This window comes from Leptosomus discolor, chromosome 8 (genome assembly GCF_034619465.1).
Source record: "Leptosomus discolor isolate bLepDis1 chromosome 8, bLepDis1.hap2, whole genome shotgun sequence".
NCBI classification, from domain to species: Eukaryota; Metazoa; Chordata; class Aves; order Leptosomiformes; family Leptosomidae; genus Leptosomus; species Leptosomus discolor.
Genome location: NC_141398.1, coordinates 29817790 through 29844672, shown reverse-complemented (window position 1 = coordinate 29844672; position 26883 = coordinate 29817790). Strand labels below are relative to the sequence as shown.

At 39.5% G+C, this 26883-nt stretch overlaps 1 protein-coding gene across 5 annotated transcripts; it reads right to left on the bottom strand.

Moving 5' to 3' along the window:
• Positions 1-285: 285 nt before the first annotated feature.
• On the bottom strand, positions 286-25416 carry PRP4K (pre-mRNA processing factor kinase PRP4K). 5 transcript variants are annotated; one of them, XR_015183732.1, is made up of 20 exons: positions 25379-25416; positions 20627-21820; positions 17507-17680; positions 17111-17266; positions 16296-16377; positions 14510-14720; positions 12028-12101; positions 10490-10580; positions 9972-10119; positions 8614-8751; positions 7311-7464; positions 6220-6334; positions 5574-5725; positions 5014-5100; positions 4217-4312; positions 3535-3669; positions 2975-3020; positions 2366-2451; positions 1503-1548; positions 286-469 (listed from the first exon to the last, which is right to left on the bottom strand). XR_015183732.1 is itself a non-coding variant. In XM_086469048.1 (16 exons), the coding sequence occupies exons 1-15, from the start codon at positions 25414-25416 to the stop codon at positions 4109-4111; spliced, it is 3018 nt and encodes a 1005-aa protein (XP_086325174.1). In that variant the 3' UTR covers positions 3640-3669; positions 4087-4108. The 5 variants fall into 5 exon arrangements, 3 of the variants coding, with proteins under 3 accessions (XP_086325174.1, XP_086325175.1, XP_086325173.1); XR_015183731.1 differs by lacking the exons at positions 286-469; positions 1503-1548; positions 2366-2451; positions 2975-3020 and having other exon boundaries at positions 3639-3669; positions 4035-4312; XM_086469048.1 differs by lacking the exons at positions 286-469; positions 1503-1548; positions 2366-2451; positions 2975-3020 and having other exon boundaries at positions 3640-3669; positions 4087-4312.
• Between the last annotated feature and the right edge of the window lie 1467 nt (positions 25417-26883).

Genomic DNA, 26883 nt, shown 5'->3' with positions numbered 1-26883 from the left:
CATATCTGGTTCTCTTCACTGTAACACAACATAATTCTTTCATCCCCCAGGCCAGTTCATACTGACGGGGTTTCCAAAACCAGGAGAGGCAACTTAGCAAATGACAATGGCTCCACTTTACACATATTCGAGAAGATTTTTGCACAGATTAACGCCTCTGACACCCAAGCGCACAACCGCACTCAAAGAACTATACTTTGGTTCTAGAGCATTTAAAAATTGTTCATCTATTTAGCAGCTTTGCAGCACGACATCTGCAAACACAAGAGAAGACAGGACACGAGCAAGTTTTAAGCGTACTTTATTCGTTTCAAGCAACTACCACTTCCCAACCTCCTCCACCCGAGTTACAACGTTACACATACTGTAGGCGATCGCTCTATCTCCAGCAGTATCACAGACTGGTCTGCCTTCTGCGTACGGGTCAGTATACACACAGAGGTTCTTCACAGGTTTAATGCCACTCACCCTATGTATGGAGATAAAGTATTATTAAAAAGGTTTTAAAGGAATCATTATATTCTATCAAAAACTCTTGAAGAGTTTTTAATTTTTAAATTATGGTAGTATACACCGAAGTAATAGAAACATATCCTAACTGCATAGGGCTGGCATCGTGGTTTTTCTGAGCGCTTGGCAGCCTACGCATGTTAAATGTGAAGCTCCTTGTCACCGTGAGAAAGCACCATAGACTTAGCCAAACTTTCTATATGCAGGACCTCAGGTGAAGGCACAAATGACACCTTCATGTCCAGGAGGAAAAGATTAATTATCCTCCCTCTCAGATTAGCCGAGAAATGGTTCAACACAAAACTGCTGTTGCGCAGCTGTTCTGTTTGCACTGAGCTGCCGCCACCGGGATTCAGCTGACTGCAGCGGCACTAGCAGCGACTCTGCTCTCCCCAGGGACCAGAAGCTACTGGGACAGGTACTGACTAAAACTGCAGAGGCTGCTGAACAGCATCAAAAAGTCCTCAGTTCCAGAGGCTTTTGAAGCCCGAACTAGAGATTTCCTGTTGTTGCCAACAAGAAGTATCAGCTGAAGCCGATACTGGACAGAGGACTTGAATCCACTTGTCCTGTCAGCTAGTTTCTGTGTCGACAATAAAGTTTGACAGAATGAAAATAAGTAACGAACCTGCTGAAGTTAAAGTGCATCATCTGCTTAAATATTTACTAGTTAAAGCACATGTATTTTAACCAATAGAGTGGCAGATTTTTTCCTAAATTTCATAGGTTTTGTGCTGATCATTCTATCATTTTAAGAAAACTGCATTTAAATAGTAATGCCTATTTACCTACACTTAATCACAATAAAACACCTCTTCAACCAGAAACGAAACAAACACATCTATGTAACAAATTCTAATACAGTAAGTACGTTTCGGGAATTGTCAGTACGGCAGCAGCGCTAATCAATTCTAAATTGGAATGCTGGAAACCAAAAGATTAAGACAGAACTACATGAAGAGTATTTTTCATATCTTTTATAGGTCAGAAACCTTTGTTCATGTCTTCTGGTAGCCATCATCTTCTTTTGAGCTGCACCTACAACACAAAGAACAAGTAAACGAGCAACTTTACGCTTCTCCAGAATAGCTTAAAACAGTTCTGTAGGCATTAAGGGGCATCTTTTCTACTGCTTTGTTTCTGTATCACCAACTCATGTGTTTTATATTCCTATTTTAAGAATGAAGCACAAAGCAACAGAAAGAATAAGCTACTACTACGTCTGTGTAAAACTGCCCTCAGAAGTGCTGCCTATGTTGTAAAAGTGCAAGTTACTTTCTGTATTTAACTAGGAAGCAACCAGTACTTCATTAAATGTGGAAGCAAATTTATTTTTTAAAATTTATTTCCTGTATGAACAAGATACCTTAATATGTGGAAATAAGGAGAGATTATTTTTTAATCAAGACTTTCACAATATAAATTGAGAAGAGACAGGTTGAAGGTTCCAAATAGACATACAAAACCACCCATCTCCTGCTTGTTTTCGTAGTTAGTTCATTACATCTCCTCGGTGGGGTATTCCCCACCAGCAGAATGACTGCTTTGTGTCATTTTTCCATTCTTGAGAGCACTAAGAGTGCATGATTGTTGCCATTATGTACCTAGATGGATACAAAAACCCTTCTTAGTTCAAAGTAGTATTATAAAAGTATGTGAAACCAGTGGGGTTTTCACAGCTCGTCAGAATATATTAATAAAAACGAAGAGATGAACTTAACATTGCCAAAGAGAACAATAAAACAGCAGTATGGACCTGAAAAGTTTGATTCTGTTTTCCTCGCCCTGTATAACCAACTCAAATGTTTCAAGCTCTTTTAACTAATGTTTATCTACACATGCTGTCAGAAATAACCTTGTTAGGAAGGTGAAGTTGGTGTCTCAGCAAATCAGACCCATGGAGTAGGCGTTGAGTGGCCTGTGACTCGCTTTCCTTTTTCTCTTTCAGCACCATCAAAAGGAAAAGTGAGAAAAACAGCACAAACATTAGTTAAAGCCTGAATTTAACCCCATGTCCTACAGGAATAATTTCATTACAATGAAAGCAGACAGACAGTATCTGTAGGGTTTTTTGCTTTGTTTCTGTTTAAGCAGTGATAATTACGTATCTAATTAACATAGCCTATAGCTCTCCCAAAGATCATAACTTTTAATAATCCCTTTAATTAAATGATTAATAGGAAATGCAGGGGCGGTTCTTACGAATTACCTGATTTACCATCACTGAAGACAGATTCTTTTAAAAATGGCTACAAATGCCTTGTTCACAAAAGACTTTATTATCTAATGATGCATACTGAAAACATACAGAAATCTGCATGGTCCACTTTACATGCAGCAGAACAATCTTCACTTTACAGTAAGTAAGTGTCAACTGTTTTATGCAAGAGACAACACTTTAAAGTCACATTTCTTAAAGAAAAGCTTCATTTACAAAAGAAATAAAAGGTAAAGAAGCAATTACCGCTTTTAAAAAGCAGCTGCTTTGTTCAAGAGTGGAAGGTTTATGCCTGTATTGAAAGACAACATGATCACAAATAATGAAAACAATGAACAAATGAAACACTTTTAGCATAAAGCAGTACACTTTCAAAATGACATACAAATAGTTAAAAATTTCATTATGTTGTCTATCTATCCTTTAGATATAAGGTCTTTCGAATGAGACTCCAACATACGTAATTACTAAATGAAAACTCTTCTGTAAGTATTGGTTCTATGTCATAGTGAACTGTATTTAACAAAATGTATACAAAGTCTATAGCAAGTTGATTAAAAAAAATTAAAGTAATAAGAAACAGTACACTGAAGGCGCTCTATCCATCAAGTGCGCACTCTCAAAGTTTTAAATGGGATGAACAGAACAGAAGTTGTAACTATGCCACGGTTGCAATGCCAGAAAATAAAACAAGATCATTTATCAAACATGCAGGGAATTCTGCCACAATGCTATTGTCTCTCATTTGTCAGTTGTTCCAGTAAAATAACAGCTTAAACACCGGTGATGTTGATGGGTTAGCTTACCTTCAGTGTACTGAAAGTTGTACACAACCTGCTTTAAAAGAGGAGACCATCCCTGCGGGCAGGCTCAAGAAGGAACAGACCCCCTTCGGCACTGACTACACCAAGGGCATGCTGCTGTGGCCTGCACACACACACCTAGGAAAATGTGAATATAAACAGCATTTATGCTGGCCATTTTTTAAAGACAAAAATGAAGCCAAGTCTGCTAAAAACAAATCAACCACCCAGTATTACTGCTCTTTTTTTTCTTTCTTTTTTTTTTTTTTTTTTTATAACAGATGCTTTTTTCTCTTTATAATATATACGAACTGCAACCATATACATTAGCATTGTACTTCTGTGCAGTCTTGGCAATTAAAACAGCTCTACAGTGAAAATTTTCACATAAGACACAAAACAGAATTACTCTAACATTTCTAAAAGAAATATCAGCCTTGATGTTAATTCAAATGTATCATTTCTTCCTCAACTTTGCAGGGGAAATATTTATGTTTATATACATTAATAACTGCTGTGAAATTTCTTCAGTCTTTGTATCTTAATTACTCAAACCCTTTGAACTTCTTCATCTGGTTTAAATTTTTTCCTGGATGAAGGCGTGCTGCAGAGCCTGGTTGATGCTAATCCGTTTAGCTGGGTCTAACATTAGAATCTGGTCCAACAAGTCCTTTAGCTGGTGTACTTTTTTACGCTGGTCTTCAGGGAGTCGTTGGCACCCAATCAAGTCTGCTAACAGGTCCTTGGTTGGATTAATGGTGCTCATAACAGTAACTTTCTCCTACAAATACAAAAATAGCAACCTTGTAGAACAGGTGTAAGGCACGAACCCCCTATCCCTTCACAGAGCTTCGGCAGCAGCTCTGCTGCAGGGCTCTGTCCTGCCTGGTCAGCAATGCCCTTCCTCACCACGAGGCCTCAGAAACCCTCAGGGGGGCAAAGGGCAAGAGCGGGAAGCACACTGCCAGGGGCAGGCCGGGCGCGTCTTTCACCAGCAGCAGGCGCACACGAGACCCTGACACCCCGGCTGACTGAGAACATCGAATTCCATGTGGAAAGTTCCCATATCTGACTGCTAATGTTGTGATCCTTAGTAAATATACTATGTTAAAATGATACAGAAAGTAACAGTGGCCTCCTACAACAGAAGCACATCATACTGACGTTGGACATCCTTCTCTAAAATGAAGGCAGAATTCCTTTTATTAGTAACTTGAGGATAGATTACGCCCTGTAAGGAGACGCCCTGTATACCTAACCAAGATTAAACTTAGATTTCTCTCAAACGTTTACCTAAATTGTAGGAAAAAAATCTCTGTTGCCAGTTTAGGACTATGTAAGCTGTCCATACTGCTGCAAAAGGATGTCCTAACACTTTATAAAAATCTTATTTTCAATTAAGATGGCAAGATACATTTGAAAGACCACAATATAGGAAAGCTTCAAAAAAGTAATAGGTTAGTCGACACATTGAGGACTTACCCTTTCTGTCACTTTATCTACTTCTATATACATAAAGTTGAGATTTTGATCAAAGTGCTGATCTTTGAACACACCTTTTCGAATCATCTGGAAAACAAGGGAGAGGCAAGAGTTTCAGGCAAGTTCTCCGTGTCTGACAAATCCACAACTAGCATCAATGTCTACTAACTTATTACAACATGAATAATTTAATACTAATGAAAAATACACCAAAAGGACAGTAAGAAATGTCTAGATTGAATTAAAAAAATTAAAGTTCAAACCAGTTGAAAAAGGACACAGTATCTTCCATTGACTCACGTATTTTTTTTCAGGTCAGTGCTTAGAAGGTTTCTGCATTCCCTTTATACTTAGTCTATGAAAAAGAAGCTGTATACTTTCACTTTGTAAGATTTTAAATCAATACAAATTACACAGTCAGAGCAATGTCTGGTATTTATTTGCGGTTAAGAGAAGATGTATATGATAAACAGAATTCAGGGAGAAAAAAGAGAGTCTGTTCTACTGTTCATTATAGCAGTTTCAGAAATTAATTAAAATCATATAATTATTTCTCTCACCTTGTTTGGCATCTTTCCTTTGAGATCCATGGCTAGTTTCAACATATGGTTATTGGTTTTGCCAGGAAAGAGTATTTTTCCTGTATAAAGTTCATATAACGTGCAGCCTACAGACCACATATCTATACCATAGTCATAGATTTTTCCTATAACTGAAACAGAGCAATTCCAGTTAATTCCATAAAGGCAGCCTTGAAAGACACATCATCACAAAACTGGACAGATAAAAAATTCTGATTTGTAAACTGTATCGGTGCTCCTCCTCTTAGGAATAAGAAGTCACCATGAAAGAAGGACGCAAACCTTTACCTTCTACAGCATCCCAATTTCAGAAAGGGAGGCTTTTACCCAACACCCAAACTAATCTGCATGAACTGAGTTAGTTAAAAATAGGAAGTCAGAACCATACCTCTAAATTAAAACCTAACCATAACCACTCAGAATGACTTCTCCCTGTCCTCACTGAGCTGACCACCAACACCCTGAGGAGTCACACAAGCATGCTTTCAAAGTCTGAATTTTTGACCGCCATCATCTCCAGAGCGATGTTTTGCTACGACCAAACAGAGAGTAGATCCAAGTCACATTCTCACTGGTACGTCCTGCGACTGCTTATGACACATGCAGCCAATCCAAATGTACTTACTGATTTCTGGAGCTCGATAAAATCTACTGACTAGATATGGCGTGATGTCGTTATCGGCAACATGCGAAGCTGATCCAAAATCACAAAGCTTTAATATCGTTTTAGACTCATTCACCTGAAAGTTAAAACATAAATATCCATTAGCGCTATCTGTAGACAGAACTGCCAACAGCACTGCGAAAGCGACAATACATTTCAGTTGGAGATAAGAGAAACGTTCAGCCTTTGAACTGGAAGTTCTTCCCATATTTCAACCCTTCCTCTCTGTATTCCAAGGAAATCGTAAAACTGTCTTAACTTGAAAGCAACGGTTAATGTATTCAGATTCTAAGAAAGACAAAAAAGGTCTGTTTCATGTACTTTTCCCTCACCAAACTACTTTTGCTGGACCTGGATTTCATTCCAGATACTGAAATTGTATCAATTTAGACTTCCAACTCTAGAATCCAGAGTACCATTCATAAAGCAGCATATTATTCATGTATCTCATGCTTACACAGTATTTTTTACTGCTTGTGATGGCAAGAAGAGAACATTTTAAATAAAATAAAAATCTGAGTTTGTCACTGGGATGACCACTAAGAAAACCAAAGGAAACATGTTTGATTCCTCTGATGTAGCTCTCACGCCCTGCTAACCAGAAAGTTTAATGGAAACAGAAGAGAAAAAAGGCATTAAGGACTTTTCCCCATAATCTCCTTTACACAAATAAAATCTCCACCCAGACTCAAACAACCTTCCATTTTGCAGAAAGCAAGAACATTTTTCAACCACTGATGGAAAAAGTTCCACTATTTCTCCTAAGAAAGTGTATTGTCTTACTTTGGAAGACCTGCTTTCTATGAAGATACAGGTGGATGCAGGTTGGTTTGAGAAAGACTGTACTATAAAAGATTTTATTTAGATGCTGTATTATATTTCTTACTTACTATTTATACCATGACAGCATTTCATATCAAAATATGAATCCATAACATTTCCAGTTAAAGTAAATTTTGACTTCACTTAAATTAACAGAATGATTATTAATTTCCAATACTTAATTTTACACTACAGACTGTGCAAAATAAGTTTCAATTACTATCACTTACCAAAATATTATCTGGTTTAATATCTGCATGTAGGATATTGCATCTTTTAAGAAGTTTTAAAGCCAGGAACAGCTGCTGACTGTAGGAACGCACAGCTTTAATATGGAGTCCAACATCCTTCCCGTACTTCTTCAACACCTCTCGTAAATTCATACTGTTAAAAGAAAGAAAGGGAGAAAGAATAGAAAAGAGCTTAGCAAAGAAAAACATCATGGCCTCCTAAACTGTAAGACAAACTTGAACAAACCGGTTAGCTTTAGACATTTTTGGAGGAAAGCAGCATTCAACTTACAATATGTACCACTCTGTTAGCTACAACAATGAGAGTAAAATGCTGGTCAATTGCAGCTATCCTATACTGTATAATTACTTGCTTAGTTCAGAACACATTTTAAATAAAGATTAATTTGAGAGGATTTATTTGCACATGAACAGCATTTCCTTAACAACTATACAGCTTTTGTACTCATTTTCTTCAGAAACAAATAAAAAAGGAAGCATGGAAAAGATACAAGTTGAGGAGGTGGTTTTTTGTGACTTAAACAGCAAAGGGCCACAATTCCAGGGAAAACCATCACTGGATATAAATAATGTACAAATGTGTTATATAGAGATAGTGCAGCACAGAAAAATAATTTGTTGTATGACTTACTAATGAACATACAATAGTAACATCTTAAATTTGCATCGCTTCAGCATATAACTTACCTTCGCAAAAATTTAAATATGACACAGAAAACTAAGGATACAAACAACTGATGTCTCTAAGCAGGAACAGGAACTAAGGCAATTCCAGATTCAGCATAAAACAGTGTCTACAATTAACCTGTCAAAAGAGCTTAACTACTTAAAGAAAAAGCAAGCGTGCAAAGAAACCACTGTAACAATTTTCCTCCTTAGGTTGTTGTTATCTATGTACTCGGAGCCTCTCAGGGCATGTATTCTTAATCCAAACCCTTAAAATAAAGAATTATGAAAACTAATAAAAATATTGCGACACACACACACAATCATTAAGAGCAGCACTGGTGAGATGAACTATCTTTAACAACACATTATTTTGTTTCTAATATTTTCCAGGCAGAAAGTTCACAACGATGATTTAAGTAAATCAGAAAGAGTTCAGTAGTCTGTGGATTTGTGCCTCCAGGTAATTCTTCTCCCCGCCCCCGCCAAATTTCCTTGCATTCTTGAATCTTGGCACTAGAACAAGGTATCAAAACAACAGGCAAAACCAGAAAGGTAAAGAACACTCAGTAGTACTTTACTTTTTATAGAGAGCTCCAAACATTTGTCATCTTACCTGAGTGGCTCAAATACCAGACAGAGATGCTGTTTGTGGTAGAAATGCCTGAACAACCGCAGACAATGAAACTTGTCATCAGGATCTGCATCATTGAGCTTCTTCAAAAATTCCAGTTCTTTCAGGCCAGTTTTTTGCCTGAAAACAAAGAAATATGATTATAAACCAAAAGCAGTGTAATTCTAATACTTTTTCTAAATCTAGACATTCACTTACGCAGTTAGAATTATCCAGAAATGAGAAGCGTCTTGTCATTACTTAATGTACCACGGCTTAAAAAAATCACAACAGTGGTTTGCTGTCAGTGCCTACACATCAGGTAAGTTTATTTAATTCTTTGATCTTCACTGTGCCTTTGTAACCTACTTACCCTTTCCTCCTCCCTCCTGGCTGCGTGTAAAGCTAAAATTAGATTTCCTCCTGTAACACGACACTTTCGTTTCAAACTGCACTCATGGGAGCTTACTTTTTTTAAAAAAAGGACTTAACCACATACATTACTAAAAAAAGTTTTAAGCTAAACTGACTATAGAGTCAAGTACACATCCAAACTGATGACCTATACAACATACCAAACTGAAACAGCTTATCACCCCCTCCCTTATTTTTAAAAAAACCCCGTCTTTTCTAGATATCTAGCCATGTAACTCAAAATAACCCAGTTATACAAACAACAATAAAACTTTTAACTTCCAAGGTAAAATGCATGGAAAATATTTTCATTGAAATTTTCTTTAATGGAAGAGGACATAACAGATGACTGTAGGAACACTGCAGCAGATACTGAAAATTACTATTACGGACAAGTCCTCACACAATGTACTTTTAACAGATGGTACTTGTTAATGTTCACTCATCCTGAAAGACCTCTACTTAATTATTTCAACAAGGCGACTCCCATCCCTTTTTATTTATCTTATAGACATGCAAACATATACAGAATATACAAAAATAATTAGTGTACAGAAGTTTTTCTAAGTTGCAGATGATCTATTAGGATCCAACCCATAGCCTGCCAAACCAGTTTGGTCCGTCAAAACAAGGTTTTTACAGTCCACAACTCCCATCTCGGGGCTGGGCAGGCCTCATAACTAACTGTAACCTTGTTCCTTGGGGTTTTGCAAATGAGAAAGTGCCTGATGAAAATGCAAGTACCCTTCTCCTGTGATAGCTGTAAAGAAGTGTGGATACATAATCCTCAAGTGCTTCCCATTATCTGGCTCATATTAGCAGAAAAGGCAGGAATCACAGCTGTAATCTGTTACTTCACTTGAAACAAAGGGAGATTCAAATCACATCATGAAAAACTTCCAACTGTTACATATGCTTTATTATTATTAAACAAAAACATAACTTACATAAGTTCATTGTTCCTGATGATTTTAACCGCTACTTCTTGGTTTGCTCTTGCCATGTCCCTGGCTCGCACTACGTTACTGAAGACTCCCTGACCAGTGTAACCATAGACATTGTAACGTTTATCTAGAACTTCACCTATATTAACACCTGAAGGATAAAAATCAAGCAATTTAAAGTTATGAGTGACATACGCAATGAAATTTTTTATGAAAAATAAACCACTCTGTATAATTCAGAAAAACAGGATAAACAGAAAATCACTTAATTTCATAGTGTACAATGTTGTGTATCACCTATTGTGGAAATTATGGGGAAAACACTGTGATTCTGTAAGTCTGGAGTCTTTTCATTGTGAAGGTTAACACCTGTGCACTCACTTCATCCATCACATTATGCACTCAGTGAGGGCACTGCGGTACATTTACATTAGAATAATGTTTCAGTGCTCTGACATGAGGATCTTTTCCATTCAGCACCCTCATTCTAGCTGTCCTTGGAAATCACAAACACAACTTACGGTAATAGCCTTCTGCATCAGTCCAGTTATCCCTGAGATTGGGGTTTTCTTTGAAGTCTTTTCCAAATCCAGCAGCCCTTAGACGAGCACTCTGAAATAAAAAGAAAACTAACAGCTTTGCTCAGGTGCTCTATGTTTTTCCTTGATGTTTACCTACCAAAACCCCTTTTTCCCTACTGAAACACTCTTCCTCTCCACAGTGCAAACACACTTATCTTGTAGGAGAAGCTACTGAACAGAAAATGCTATTTACATACCAGTATCTAAAGACTAATACAAGGAAAGGGGATGAGACCAACCAACAGAATTATTAAACATAAATGGGCAAAGTTTCAATTAATAGCCACAAGGAATTTATACAAGTCATGTCAGAATGCACATTTTGGACCACTGGAATAAAACTTTTTACTTACAGTATGTTCATAGCAAGTCTAGCAATTTGCGAGGAAATTGTATCTGTTTAAGCCTTGAATTTCTGTTCATTCAATGTCACTTCACAGATTTCATGCTATTATACTTACAAACACAAAATTACTACAATTGCTATTGACATCTCTTAACAGAGTCAGCAATATATTATCACAAATTCAAATCTATGACTAGTAAAGCATATCTCCAATTGAACCACAGTTTCTGGAAGGGGGAACTGCTCACTTACAAGCCATAGAAATCCCTACTTGTAACTCTCACATTTTTAAAAATGCACACACCCCCACTATCCTTCAAGTATTTCTCTTTTTCCAGGTCAAAGGGAGTTTGATTTTTTGTTGTTTTTATTATTATTATTACAGTGTTACTAGAGTGACAGCATGGCAGGCTTTTGTCACCAATGCTTCTGTCATAACTAAAGATTGTATCTGCCATAAACCAAAATTAACTGGAGATTTTCTAAGTTAAGAAGAAAATTGTTGTCTTGACTTATTTCTCAGTGTTGTGTGCATCAGCAGCAATGAGGTAGATTTAGAGAGAACAGCAAGTAAAGTCTCAAAACTAGTCACCGGACTGCCAATATCTGCAGGCCACTTCAGCACATTCAGAGAAAAGTTGCTGGAATAGTGCAAAAGTAGAACCAGGAAATATATCTCTTCATCAAAAAAAAACACCAAAGAAACCACCACATTACTCCAACACAGCACCACCAGCAAATTAAAACACCTTACACAGACACTTTTTAAATAACCATACATGAATCTCTGAAAAAAGCATGTATTTAGAACAGTACAGCATGGTAACACTAACATGAAGCTTAGCTTACAAACAGGTTTGTTACCACGTGCCATTATACGTCCTTTTCAAACAGCAGGCGAATTCCCCAATTGCTTAATCTCGTAAAACTTCCACTCATTTCACCAGGTTTTCTCTCACTGAAATACTAATTAAGAACTACTTTGCCTTGGCTGATCAAAAGATTCAGAATATACTATCCACTCAGTTACATATGACTTTACAAATCAAAGTTCCCACAAACCTCAAGTGATAGTAACTCTAACCAAAATCAAGCAAAAAAATTACACATTTAATCTCCAAGAATTACCTACATCAAAGTATGCAGCGAACATATCATCTGATTCTGTGAACATATCAGGAGCTAGCAGTTTCTTCTGAGCTGAACCTTAAAATGAAATTTAGATTACTCAACATGAAAAAGATGACAAACTAACAACTCTGTTACCAGCATTTTTTTTTTTCCACAGTACAATCTAAGATCAGTATGCTGGCAAACAGGTAGCACTACTAATGTTTCTAGCAAATATAATTTTACATTACAGAAATACAAAACTCAGATTGGTTAAGTTCTTCAAAGCATTAAAATTTATACCTCCTTGAAAAATTTTGTGTAAGAGTTTTCAAATAATCCACACAGCAGAAAGAAACAAGCACATACTTACGTGATCCCTACAATAACCATATACATATATATAACCAAACACAAAGTTACTGTGTGTATATATAAAAAAAATACAGCCATGTTTTCAATACAAAAGTTCACGCTTTTCTGCTAATCACAAGGTATTCTACTAAAACCCAAAGTTGTAAAACCCCAGAAGAAAATGTTTTCTTCAAGCAGGTCAAAAAGGATCTTGTGTGCAGCTTTTAGTCCAAGACAACGTTAACAATCATGTTTAAGAGAAACATTTTTAACATGAGCAAGATTATCCCTTTCTCACCTTTTAATCACCTTTAAAGTCCCAAAGATATTTTATTTGGTTGATAAGATAAAAGCAAAGAAATTATTAAAGTTAAAAAAAAAGTAGTACATGTTAGTGAAAGCAACTAAACTTCAAACTGTTTCATAACATGCTCTCATGTGTTACGAAGTGCTTCTCATGGCCGTGGCAAATCACAGACACTACCCTTAGGGTATTAAGCAAGGGAGAAAAACAAACGGTTAGCCTCAGATGCTTCAGGTCTCATGATGTGTATAGCCAGCCACCTCCAGACAAAGTAACTAGACTGAAATCTTCTGGCAGCATCAAAGACTCTCGTCCATCATGCTGACACTGATGTTTCAAGTTATAGACTCCTTCCAGCAGCTTCCTTAAATTTTCTTTTTAGTTCCAGTTACTCACACTTGCACTGGGTTACAGTAAGTTATTAACTAGTTCCTTAGCAAGTTACATCCTGGCCCTAGATGAGGCCAGGATGTAAATAAAAAATGGTTTTACAAAGAAAGATGATCCACTGCTTCCATCTGTGTTACAGCCACCTCCAAACCCAGAATCCTACCAATCTATGAGAATTCCCACATTTGAGTGTAATTGATCTGTTTCAAAAAACAACCCTTTTTCATATCTAAAAATGTCTATGTAGTTAACAGTTACATTTTCATACACTTCAGTGGTCAAAATTAGAAAGCAGTACATGCCTGGGGAAAAAGAAAAAGATACTGCCTGTTACGCATAAGAAGACTAAGTCTAAACTTGTACACAAACAAAGGAAAAGTGCATAACACTGTTTTTTCCACCTACACTGCAGGAGAACAGCCTGAAAACATACTGCTCAAGGGAACACCAAGACAAACTACAGAGCAGTCCAGCAGTCCCAAAGAGATTAAGCTTTATTACTTCAAAGCAAAGCACCCACTAAAAGACGGCATATTCAGCCCCTAAGGATACATTCAGCGCATGACATGAAACACAAGCAAACTGTCCAACTGTTTCCTGAGGGGTTGGGCAGATTGACAGCCCTTGCTAAACAGTGTGCTGTTGCAATTAAACTGTAAAGAGGAACTGAAGTAGTTACAGCTAGCTCAAGTATGACCACAGAGCAACTAGACACACCTTTGACTACCTGGAAGGTGTACAGCAATCCACTTCTGAAAGATGAAAAAACCCCACCAAACCCAGCAGACTGTCAATATTACAGGGTGCACTGGGAGATGCTCTATAATCCTTCTGGCACAGCAGGCACAAGGCAGGTTAGATATCAAGACATATTTAATTTCATTATTGCTGTACCGTAGATTATGTGCAGGGAGGAAGAGGAGGAAATAGCCATTTCTTCAGCAAGAAGTTATGCCGCCAAAACGGACTTACTAGCGATGACTCTCAAAAGCCTCAGTCATTCTAAATGAGTACAAACTCACCTATGTTCTTCTGACACAGTGGTTCTGACCAAGGGACAAAATGGACATGGGTTCTAACCTGCCCCAAAATAAGACTAGTACTCTTTTAAGCTTCTAAGAAAACAACATGTGTAAGTGAAAAGAAACATTTGGAAGTTAAAAACGGCAATTCTTAACTGTAAAGTCTATCATCATTATCTGCTCTTCCAAACGTACAGCATGAGTTGGGCTAAGAGTTATTAGAAATATAGGGAACATGTTCCATTCATATTATCCTCCTCAATGAGCAAGCTTTATTTTAACACTATGTTTTAACTACCGTAACATTCGTGGAAACATTCCCAAATTCTGTCCAAAAAGTCAACCTACTTCCAAGTCTGGAGGCGTACAAAGAAACTAAGCAAAATTCTGAGCTTTCATAAATTGCATTACACAGTGAGATTTCAGATTCTTACCGTTGTTCTGTTCAACTGTCATGAGGTTGTGCTTGGCTTTTACTGATGCCTCAAACGTGTCCACATTTTCCCGCTCGTACTCCTTAACATCAGCAGCTACTCTTTCTAGGATGTCGTCAGGTGAATTTGAGCGACTACGCGTACTACTTTGAGGACTGCTTGGTTCAGATGGTACGGATATATTACTGTCTTCTGTCTGGCCTTTGTATTTCTAAAAAGAAATTTAATTATGAATGTCACCATCACAGCTTACCACAATCTAAACATTTTTATACTCCCTTTCAATCGTTTGTGCTAAACCTTAATCTTTGCTTTTATAATCACCTACATCTCTAAAGGCAACAGATTATTTGCAGAATGGGATACAGCTTTTGAAAACTCATTTTGCCACAATGCACCACAGCCTCGACCTTAAAATAAGACTCAAAATTTCATGTGTGTCCGTTAGGCTTTTGCCTTTCCGTAAAAAGTGGGTTTTATTGAACATTAACTACTTCCTTATCCGTGACAAAATGTCAGTAATGACAGATTTATTACTAAACCATTCTGGCACACAAGTATTGAAATAAAGCCTTTAAAGAAAAATTAATTATTTTGCATGGTATATCCTAGAATCTTTCTCATTTTTACTAGTGTTATGATACAGAAAAATAGTTTTCAGTCAGGTTTTTTATTTCAATTGAAAATCCTGTTCATTCATTCATTCTTGTTGAAAAACTTCAGATGCATTAAAATGTTCAAGTCAACACCTTCACAAATTATTTTTTTTTAACTTAAGTAGTATGAAGTTCTACAATCGTCACTTCCTCTCCCGAAAGTTAAAAATCTAAATGAGCAAGTGCTGATATCACTCGGTTTCCAAGATTGAACTATTCAATAATACAAGCAGGGGTTTCTCATTTAGGGAATAAAACTCTGGAATTTGCTTTGTGTACAGACCAATGACAAGTGTAACCACGTTTTAAGACTGATTTACTTCATATGGTTTTGCTCAGTCATGAGTTCTGAAGGATTTTACAATGGGCTTTGTGTAAAAGTCAAATGACGAACAGTATTTTTAGTGCTGCTTAAAATAAGCAACACGTTATAACTGGTGCTTTTACAACTAAACATCAAGTAAATATGCTACAGCATTTTGCTTACGATATTCTAACCACGTGCCAAACCCCAACTTTAAAAAAAGATACCCGATGTGTGCTGTAGAATTACATCCCCTTTGGGCACAGCTCCCTTCCAGGGGTCTCAACCATGTGTTACCTGTCACCACTGTCACCTTCTTACCAGAAGCAAGAAGTTCATGGGAATGCACACGCCTAACTGAAAACATCATCCACATTCATGAAGGGGAAACCCACATCTGTGCCTTTAAGAAGTTTTTGGAAATGGACAGGGACAACCTCTACTTGAGACAAACTGACCAGCTACGTTAATTGATATGTAACTTATATTGACATTATGATATCAATGATACAGCTACGAAGAAAACCTACCAATTAAGACAATCAAAGAACGTTTTTAACACATCATAGGACTCTCAGAGAATGTTTTAACTGCAGCACAAAAACGACTCACAGAAGAGTTGCTTCAGTCTTAAAAGCAATGCTGTTGCAACAGAAGTGTAAAGTTTAACTGAGAACTAACTTTTACAATAAGTTAAGTGGAAAAAATACAGTAATACTAATTACCACCACAACGCAGTATTAGGCTAAGAGCCGTCTTTTATCACATTTTACACGAAAAACATACAAGTACTTCCTGTAACCCACGTGATAATACAACCACATACCTGAACAATTGCTTGCCGCTGTAATCTTCTTTGTCTTATCTCTGCTTCTTCATCCTCTTCTTCCAAATCAAAGTCTTCAAGACTATAAAAATATAATTATATTTTATATAACATCATAAACACAAGATTATCTACTGAATTTTACCAAATGCAGGTCTTTGGCGTGGAAAGCACACAATATACTAAACAGCAACTGTTCAACTGACTCAGACAGCAAAGGTGTGTTAAATGCCAGTGCGTGTATTTACATCTCCTTAGAGAGAAAATTTATCTTTTGGTATCTCGTTGTTAGTTGTTTGCAGTTAAAAATGAAATACACAGTAACTGTTTTTGAAGAGAAAAAAACAAACAAAAAAACCCTTGTTCATGATCACTCCGGCATATTTCTTCCTTAATAATTTCGTTAAGACTGCATACTCTCGTGCAACTGGATTAAGTAAATATTTAGCAAATACTAAAACAATTTGCTGACAGCAATTAAACCTTTCAGCCACTACAGTTTTTCCTCAAGCAATAAGCTTGAGGAAATAGACCTAATACTTTTGACTACTGATCAAGCTGAATTTAGAAACCTAACAATGTTATCACCCCCTCAGGTCTGCCCACTGGCCAACAGGTCTTGATGTTTCTTGCATATTCCCAAACTTTTTCAGATCACCCCAACAGTAAATTGACAAGATCACAAGCACTAAAACACAATTAAGGTTTTAGGTGACAACCCAAAAACTACGCTATGAAGACAAATGTCCGCTCATTCTCAGTACTGGTGTTCTGTGTTTTCAGATAATCAGCGCAAGTTAGAAATAAATTCTTACTTTTCATCTGATGAAGACTCCTGTTCAGCTTTCATACCCTCAGAAAGACTTCCTTTAAATTTGTCTTCTTTAACTTTGCTTCTGCTCCTACGTCTATGACCACCACGTGACCTGGACCTCCTTCGAAGGCGAGATCTACTTCTTCGGCCTCTATCCCTGGTAACAATAAGAGTGGTTTGGGGGGTTTGGTTTCTTGAAGAAAAGGAGAAAACCTATTCATAACACATAAAGGTACACAGCGACTCCAAACCATAGAACAAATGAATTCATGGAGGACAAAATGAATTCAAGTGTATATAAATGTGGACAAAAAAAGGCACTGCCTTTTTTACAAATAAGATTACAATCTTTATTTTTTTAGGAGTATTTATGAAATACATTAAGAAAATGCTTTACCTCCTCCGAGGAGACCTACTCCGCCTTCTTGGAGATCGGCTACGTCGAAGGGGTGAACGAGACCTCCTCCTAATGGGCGTTCGAGACCTTCTTCTGGATGGGGACCACCTGCTGGGTGGGCTAACATCTTTTGATCTTTCACGCCTGGACAAAATATCATCTCTCGTCCGTGTTCTTAAAATAGAGGAAGAGAATGGTGGTAAAATCAGGATCACACTGAACCCAAAAATTGCAATTCCCTCTAAAAGCTCACTTCAAAAATCTTACTGCAGGTGAGGGACCACCAGATGGGCTTCTGTGGGACGGATGGGTAAGTACACTGCAGAGCTGGCTGGCCTTCCTGTGTGTCTCCCCACCCTGGGAAACACGTGCCCGTACAAAGGTTTAGTCCAGGACAACTCTAGAAGCCAGAGCTTGTTCATTACTACCACAAAGCTAAGAGAGGTTTTAAAATAAAGCTTGCGTTTAGGTCTCACATAACTAGTGGCCTGTTTTCATGTGTATCAGAAACAATATTTAAACAATTAGTAAAACCCAAAAACTAATTCTTGAGAATTTTCTCAGTAACTTTACAACACAGTATTGACATTTAGGACCATGCTACTCCACAGCAACGACTTCAATATACATTTCAGTCTGGGCACTAGAACTGGATGGCTTCAACATTTCACACATTCTAATACAGCAGCTGAAAACTAAAATTCTAATTAACATGTAAACTAACCCTTCTCAAATTAAAAAATAATTCAAGTTTGACACTATATACTATTCAAGACTTATTCTTTCTTCTCTATACAGATTGACAATTATTAAAGAAAAAAAAAAATCCTTGATGGGAAAACTACATTAAAAACCTTAATTGCATTCTGTGACAGCAAGACTTCAATCAAAAATTGGAAAAGATAGAAGTCAAAAATAATTAACAAATATTCTAATGAGGCTGCACAGAAATTCTTGGAAAATATTTCCACAGCATTGGTCAAAGAAAATGTTGCTACTCTAATTCTTCCCCTCCCCCCCTCCTTTTTTAAAAATCAAACTGGGATAAGTTATTTCAGGTATTACATCTCATCAATGAACAAAATCTCTTAGGTCTGAAAGATTAATTCCACTCATTCTGTAATGGTTTTTGTTTGTTTTGAGACTGCTATATCAGCTTCAGTTACTTAGCTACATATAATGACCAGGCATACAGAACTGCAGCAAAACAGTGAACAGTGGGACAGAAGGAAAATTTATGCACCTGCAGAAGCACTGGCGGTTTCTACAAGAAATTACTGTAGACTAAATGCTAGAGCAGGCTGATCCCTTTAACCCATTTAATTTACGTTATGCTATTGTGACCAATATTCGGAAAAAAAGTCACAGGATGAACTGACAGTTCCAGGTTTCCTGGCTAACAAAGTGGTTGTACTGCCAAAACCCAATCAAAATATCTGTAAAAAAAAAAAGAAATGAGTTCAGGGATCGCAGGTATGAGATAAAATGGAGAAGCTGATTAAGAATTCATAGTAATCTCATATAACGAGTAACTTCAGTCAAAGACCCGAGAAGATCTTACATGATTAGAACACTGGAAACAAACACGAAAAATAAAATTACTGGGAATTTTTGCTTAAAACTGTTCATTAATACTCCTGAAATTCTCTGGCAGCCTGAGTAATTACAGGTAGTTAAAACTCCAACATAGCTGGAGTTAGTCCAGGATGTCTAAAAAGATTTTTCCTGCTGATTTGCAAACACTTTCAGCAGAAAATATTTCTTACTAGTCCCCCCGTCACACGCTGCTCACCACAGTGTTACAGAACTATGAATCTGATAGCAAAATTCTAGGCATGTGCATCACTTGAATCAGTGTCTACATAACTAATTCAAATTGGCCGCAATGCAAGGTGTTAGAGAAATGAAAACTGAAAGATGCAAAACGCCGCGGAAGTCAAATACTATCTCAGAGAAACTTAGTGGGTGTGCCGATACATTCCTGGCTCACCAAAAACCAGACAGATACACCGCCAGCATTTACAATACTCGCTTAATCTGGCTACCACCACTGGACTGTCCTCCAAATACCTGCAGTACTGCTCAGCAGTCATACGGACAAATAACCCAATAATGTGCCTGCAGAAGACACTCCATACTTGAAACGAGAGTAACCTTCAGTGACACAGGCAGAAAGACTTTCACATTTATTAGGTGCTTATTTACTGAGCTACATCTTTGTGGTTCCAATATACGGTTTTAAACTCATACTTCTTTGTTCTTAATTCTCGGAGTGGGTGAAGCTAAATCCCATGGTAAAAAGTTTTAAATTATTCATTATCCAAAAAGAAAGCTGAACTCTTCTGCCTGTTGAACTTCTTACATTTAATGAATTAACTTCCAAGGACGCATACACCGAGATTGTTCTCTGCTTGGGAACTTACCATCCAGGCCTTAGCAGCTCCAGAGAAGGAGATGCTAGTAATTACGGTCTCATGGTTTACATTAAATTTCAAGGTCACTGCTTTCATAGGCTAAAATGTTTTTTTAAAAAAATGCCAAGACTAAAAATACATTTAAGATATTTCATTCTCCTTCAAATGTTTACAAAATATGGTGATGATATACAAGAGACCAATAACGAAGCAACACTACTGTCCCTCTAGCAAATGAAAAATACAAACTATTTTTAAGAAAAAATGACAGCGTGAAGGACATCTTGACAGAAAAGATTTGCTTACATTCACACATGCAGACTCTATCTGATATGTAAGAGTGGACTCTCACTCCACAGAAATTCATGAAAGCAACAGAACCATTAACTAAGAAGCAAAACAGAAACCAAATTCTGAATTCAACTGAGTGACAAAAAGGAGAACCTGAGCTACAAAGCTACAACTTGATCCAAGTAACGGTGCGAGCAGCAAATAACGGCACTTTTAACAACCAAAGCTGAATTTGCATGTCTGACAGCTGCGGGGAGTATTTTTGAAAAACTGAGTACATACAAAGCAAGCTCGTAATATAATGCACAATCCAATTACTTTTTTTAATAGCTATTTTCAGAAGAAAAAAGAGACAGACACTGAACTAGAAGACAGTAATGCATTTTTGCAACAGTTCACGACATCTTTAAGTTACCTGGGAGAAGACAGACGCCTCCTTTCTGATTCTCTTCTTTTCCTTTCTGCAGATCTACTCCTCACTCTTCTAACTGGAGACCGAGTTCGAGAGGGGGATTTACTCTGTTTAGATCTACGATCATTAAAGAGAGGGGATCTGCTTCTTCTTGATTTTTCTCGTTGTTTGGGAGATAAGCTTCTTCCTTTTGGGCTACGGCCAGGTCGTCTAGGGGACCTGTTTTCTTTCCCTGAAGAAGCATCTTTAGAAGGAGATTTAATTGGCTTTTTTTCTTTGTCAGTCTCTGATCTCCTAGGTTTTCTATCTTTGGACCGTGATCTTCTATCTTTGGATTTGCTTCTTAGTTCTGTTGGAGATTTAGACTTTCTGCCACGATCTCTGCTTTTGTTTTCATTTACAACTGGAGACTTTCTGCGATCTCTTGATTTACTTTTATCATCAGCCTTATTTCTATCCTCTGGGGGAGACTTAGACTTTCTGTTTTTCTCCTGAGATCGTCTTTTAAGCATTGGAGACCTAGATTTCCTTGTTTGATCTTGAGACTTACTTCTCTTGTAAGGGCTTTTGGATTTCCTCCTTTCTTTTGACTTGCTTCTAGTTGTCTTCTCTTTGATTCCATCAACTCCCATCTTGCCTTTCTTTTTGTCAGATCTGTGCCTAGTCCTTTCTTTTGATTCACTCTTACTTCCTTTCTTGGAACTAGTTTTATTGTCCACAGGTTCTAATTTCCCCTTAGTGCTTGGCTTCGCTGTAGGTCTCGTTCCATTTCGCACTTTTTCATTAATCTCCCCCTCTTCTTCAGATCCTGACTCGTAACCTTGTAATATCAATCCCATCCCAGACTGCACTTTTCCTTCCATTAATTCGTTTTCAAGTTCAGCTTTCAATAATGCTCGTTGTTTCTCCAAGTCTTCCAGAGGAGCTAAAAAATCAATTTTAGTTCTTTTTGCTGGTCCATCTTCTTTGTCAGAGGTATCAGCTACCTCTTTCCGTTTATGTTTCTTATGTTTGTGTCTGTGTTTATGTTTTTTGTCTTTATCTTCTTCTGAAGAGTGTTTATGTTTCTTGTGTTTACTGCGGTGTTTGTGTTTCTTTTTTTTGTGTCGGCTGTGCTTGTTCTGAGGTTGGTCTGCTTCTGATACTTCTCCATTTTCTTCATTTACACTTTTCTCAGATGCATCAGCATCCTCAACCCTGCAAAAAATAAAAGCTACAGATCAGTACTATCAACTCACTGCAGTCCTTAATCCTGTGCTGACAGCCTTTTTTATGATAGAAACTAACTGGCATTTAATTACCTACCTTTGGGAGAATTACTATGTACGACTAACGGAACTAAGTTAGAGCAGCAGATACACTTCCTCACAAACAGACAGTTACGACTGCAAAAAGAAATACTACAGAAGACAGAGCAAAATGCACTAACAAAACAAAACATCTAGGTGAAATCAACGCTTACGCTTTTAGGTTCCATACTGACAATATCTGTTAATAGTATACGACAGTGCTGTATATTTATGCAACTTGTCAGTCCATCACCCATCTTATTTGCTGCTCCACTGCGACCCCTAACCCAAGCTATGCCTTTTAAAAGTATTCTCAAAAGGCAGAAAACAGTTGTGCTCCAAAGATCAAAACTTATTTCAAGGGGTGACGCTGACCACCTAATGAAACCACCTTGCAAAATCTCACGCAGAGTCAACTGATTCTTTTAACTGCAATTTCTTTCTGCATGTGTACATACCTGTGAGAAAATCGAGAACTGTTCTTATCATTCATTTATATTATTTATGCAATACAGGGAACACTACTGAGGACCGGGATAAATTAAGGAAGTCGAATTTCAGAAAAGCTTTCTGGTAGCATACAGCAGACTATCAGCTTCCCAAGAAAAAAAGCAGTAATCTTTAAAATGGTAAAATGGCATTGGCCACAAAAGCAGAAAATAAGTCTAGAGCAGGTTATTAAAATAATAATGTACAGTGTTTCTCCTAAAAAAAAAAATTCAATTAGCTAGCCACAGCAACAAGCAATTTAAGTAGTGCACTTCAAAAATTATAAAATTCAGTCCTGATGCAATGAATTAACTTATATTATCTTTATACACTGCAACTGGCTTTCCAACAGGTCTTTTACAGTGTTCAGCAACTACCTCCTGATCTCCTTCAGAACATCAATGAAGTTACTGTCTGTGGCAAGATGGACATTTGCCTTTTGAAATCTGTTGCCAAATATTATAGGTGCCAGAGATCACCTTTCTACAAACTCACCCCATCTAAACTACAGTTTCAGAATTTACTGGCTCACAATTTAATCACCTAACTATAGCTCTTTCTGTATCCCAAGCTTCGTTCCTTGAAAAGAAACTCCCTAAAAATGATGGCCAGGAGTGGTGAAGTACACAGAAATGTAGAAATATCTTCTGAACTCTGCTAGTTTCACATGACAGTTGTTTCTGAAGAATACAATTGATAATCCTATAGAATAAATCCTTCAGAGATATTCTCAGCCAGGCCTAAATGATGGCCCTTCACTATAAATTTGATTAGTGCCTTCCTAATTAAGGGCAGGCTCTTCAAACAGTGCCCAGTTACAGATTCTCTCCTGCTTAACGCAAATTTTAGTACCAGTTTGAGTTAAAAACATGCAATACTCAGAGACTTAAGTCAGAATGCAGTAGTGCTTTTTCTTCTACATCTTTACCACTACTTCTGCTTACTCAAAGCATATATAAAGACAGGTTTTCTTGTTAATTGCTTCCTCCTGACACTCCTCATCATTATGACAACAGAATACCAGAAGAAAGAGGACAAACTGCCTTAAAATGAGTTTGCTCTATGTTGCATTTGGCAGAAAAGACAAGAAAAAGAAGGGAAAAGTATTAAATGCAAAACTTCTTAAACTTGGATTTGCAATCCAGAGCAAGTATGTCAGTCGCGTAAGTTGGCTAAAGGGCACAGAAACATCACGAGAATTTTCAGGGAACTATGCATCTTTCAAGATTTCTTTTAGTCAGACATAGGATGCTGTAAAAGTCCCTGATTAACACATTAATGGTGCTTCAATACATTGTAAAAATATTACAGAACAACAAAAGTCAGACCTGTTCAAGCTGCTCCAGGCAAGTCTCCCTTATCTTAATAGCAGAAAATACCTCAACTATAAAAATACTATTAACTTCGTTAATATGCATGAAATATTTCTGTTTCTTCATGTACAGGAAATGTGTTTATGTCAAGTAATTCCATCAAAACACGGATAAACTTTCATTTCATTTAAATGCTTCAGAGGTGTAATGACACGGACGGGAAACCTTTAAAGAAGGCTTCAGAAGGTGATGAGGCAAATAGGTGCCTAGATGTTTAGGTGCTTACGGCTTTAAACAGAAAGCTGTGACGTGATCTTGTTACAGCTCCACTTTTTCTTACTTCTGAATGCAAGAAGAATGATAGGAAGTTCATGAAGATCTGCAAAGGGATCACACCAATCTTTCCCTACCTTCAGGCTTTTTATCATCAGTTTTTACCTTACTACTCTTAGTTATGTCTCTCTATACAATACTAAGCACTCTTGTTCTCGTGCTCAGATGTTTCATGTGGTTCTCATGTACATCCACTGCTTTTCCTCACCTGTTTTTCACTCCCACGATTAAAAAACAAAAAACCAAGCCTCAAATCGCAACTTTTTAAGGCAGAAAAAAAAATACAGGAAGCAGTTTATATAGCTAAAATATTTATATAGTGAAGAGGAGCAATAAAGTAGGCATTAGGCTGTCAACCCTGGGCAAAAGTTCCAGAGAAGGAAGCGTTCACGAGCTCGTGAGTGTCGAGAAACCTAAATCTCACGACGCTAATCGGGGTGCCAGGAAAACGCACCCCCCAGCCCCGGTCCGTCTGGGAGGCGGCAGCTCGATCTTCGCTTCCCAACGGGAGCCAGGAGTTGCCAGTCATTTCGAGGGCTAGAAGGAGGGGCTGGCGGCAACAAATCGCTTTTTGCTTCCACCAGCACAGGCACTTTTCATAACGCGAGAGCGCCCGGGACTCGGGGGAGGTGGGCTCGCCGCGGGGCGGGCAGCGGCTCCGCGGCAGGCGGAGGGGCAGACCCGAGGCACCCGCTAGGCTGGCTCCCATCCCACCCCACCCCGCCCGTCCAGGGAGGCCTGGCGCGGACAGAGAGCCGCGGCCCGCAGGGCGATCTCGGGGAGCGCCGGTCCAGCTCCGCCTCAGGGATGCTCGAGCTCTGCGCGCCGCCGGCCCGGCCCAGCAGGGCAGCGGCCTCGCAACCACGCCGAGGAAGGAGATCCCCCCCTTCCCCCGCCGCGGCAAACCCGCTCCGCCGGGGAGCGCTGGAGGAGCGGCGAGGGCAGCACCGGAGCCCCCCCCGCCCCGAGGCGGGAAGGCGCACGCGGAACTGAGGACACGCGCCCGCAGGTCCCGGCTCCGCTTCCGCTCCCCCCGCCCCCTCGCGGCCTCCTGCCCCTCCCCCGCACCCCGGTCCTCCTCGGTTCCCGTCGGCGGGAGGCGGCTCCCGCGCCCCGGCCCCGCTGGGCCGCCTCGCGGCGGGGCGGCCAGCCCGCGGCTCCTATAGCAACCCCTCTCCCCTGGAGCGGCCGCCTTCCTTCATCTCCTCCTCCTCCTCCTCCTCTCTCGCCACCTCCACCCGGGCCGCTTCCGTCCTCCTCGCTCTCGCTTCTCTCTCCGCCTCCCTCCTCCCCTCGGCGCCATCGCGAGGAGCCCCCAGCCGGTCTCTTACTCGGGCGCTCGCAGCTCGGGCTCCGCCGCGGCGGCCATTTTGAACTTCCAAACTCCTTCGCTGCCGCTGGGGAGACGCGGGGCCGCGGCGCATGCGCACGGAGGCACCGCGAGGGCGTGTGTGTCGGGGGGGGCGGGTTGAGGCGGAGGCAGCCGGCCGCCGGAAGTGAACCCCGTGTCCTGGGCAGGGAGCGGGCCGGAAGCTCCGCCCCCTCCTGCCCCGGGGGCGGTGCCCTGTCCGCGGCGGGGCGGGAGCGCGGCGGGGCGGGGCGGGGCGGAGCGGAGGGCGCCGGCGGGCGCTCGGCTCCGCGTTCGCTGCGGCTGGTCCTTGGGTTCCGGGGCGGCTGGGCCGTGGCCCCAGCCGGCTCCTCAGGGAACCTCGCCGGGACAAGGGCGCCGCTTCCAGCCGCTTGAGCTCGCGGAGAGCCTGGCGACCGCGGAGGCTGCCGCCGCCCGGGAGGGGGCTGCCAGGCGTTTCGGTACGGGCTCTCTAGAGGCAGCTGGCGCGTGTTGTAAGGTGTTGTTCAACTTCACTTGCTTCTTCAGGCTCCGTCTGGTTGTGCTCAGCTGCACGTGAAGGGTCGGCGGGCCGTTACCGGCGGGCGCTGGGCTGCCGTCAGGGGACGCTTGTAAGTGGTGTTGGTCTGGAGGCCTCCGCGGAGTAGCGGTGCAGGTTCCTCACCAGCGTGCTTCGCTGTAAGATTAGTACAGCTTGTCTCTTAGCAGGAACCGTAACAGGAACTGTTACAAACTTAACACAAAAATGCCGTGATATTATTAACCTGTAGTTCACTTCTAATTTCAACAAGTGATTTGAGTAATCATTTATGGCATCGTCTTTCTCATAGCAAAACCCTCACTTCTTTCAGGTAGTCTTAAAATCTGCAGACATTGCTAGGACTGGAATGTGAATCTAGATTTCATTGTGGCCTAGAGTTTTGATAAAAGGCATTTGAAATCATAAAGCGGATTTTAACTGTTTTGTTTATTGCCTTTTGTAGATCTACCTACTAGCAACTACGGAAAAATAATGAATTTAAATACGAATACCAGTGCGTTCTGTCAATGAACCTGCATCGCCCAAGGAAATAACAACATCCCAGCTGAATGCTGCTGTGCTTGAGGGTTTTGAAGCCCAGATTGCTGGCCTGGTGGAGGCATACAGGTGCAAGCTCTGCTAGTCCACAAGCAGCTTCAAAAGTAAGGTCAGGATACACCTGGTTCATATGCATGAAACAGATACAGCGCATCAAATTTCAGGCTGTCCTAAAATAGACCCAGTTGAAAATGAGTCGTACAGCATGGGAAATGAAGATGACCAAGAAAAAGAAAATAAAGAAAATCTTGCAAAAAATATTTGTCTTATTACCTGTGTATCAGATGCTTCAAAATATGAGCCCTTGCTGTTGTGACTTGAGCCCAAGCAGTCAGAGCAATAATCCTGTGAAGTGAACGCCTTGCTTGGAGGTTGGCAGCTTGAGGAGCCCTGTTCTGCGGTGCCGACTT

Bases quoted from the DNA above. Each gene is read 5' to 3' on its own strand.
- PRP4K (XM_086469049.1), bottom strand. From the start codon at position 25,416: ATGGCCGCCGCGGCGGAGCCCGAGCTGCGAGCGCCCGA. The intron at 8,752-9,971 runs GTAAGTTATGTT...CTTTGTTTTCAG, and splicing joins ATCAGGAACAATGAACTTAT to GCAAAAAACTGGCCTGAAAG. The intron at 5,726-6,219 runs GTAAGTACATTT...GCTCTGTTTCAG, and splicing joins TTATCGAGCTCCAGAAATCA to TTATAGGAAAAATCTATGAC.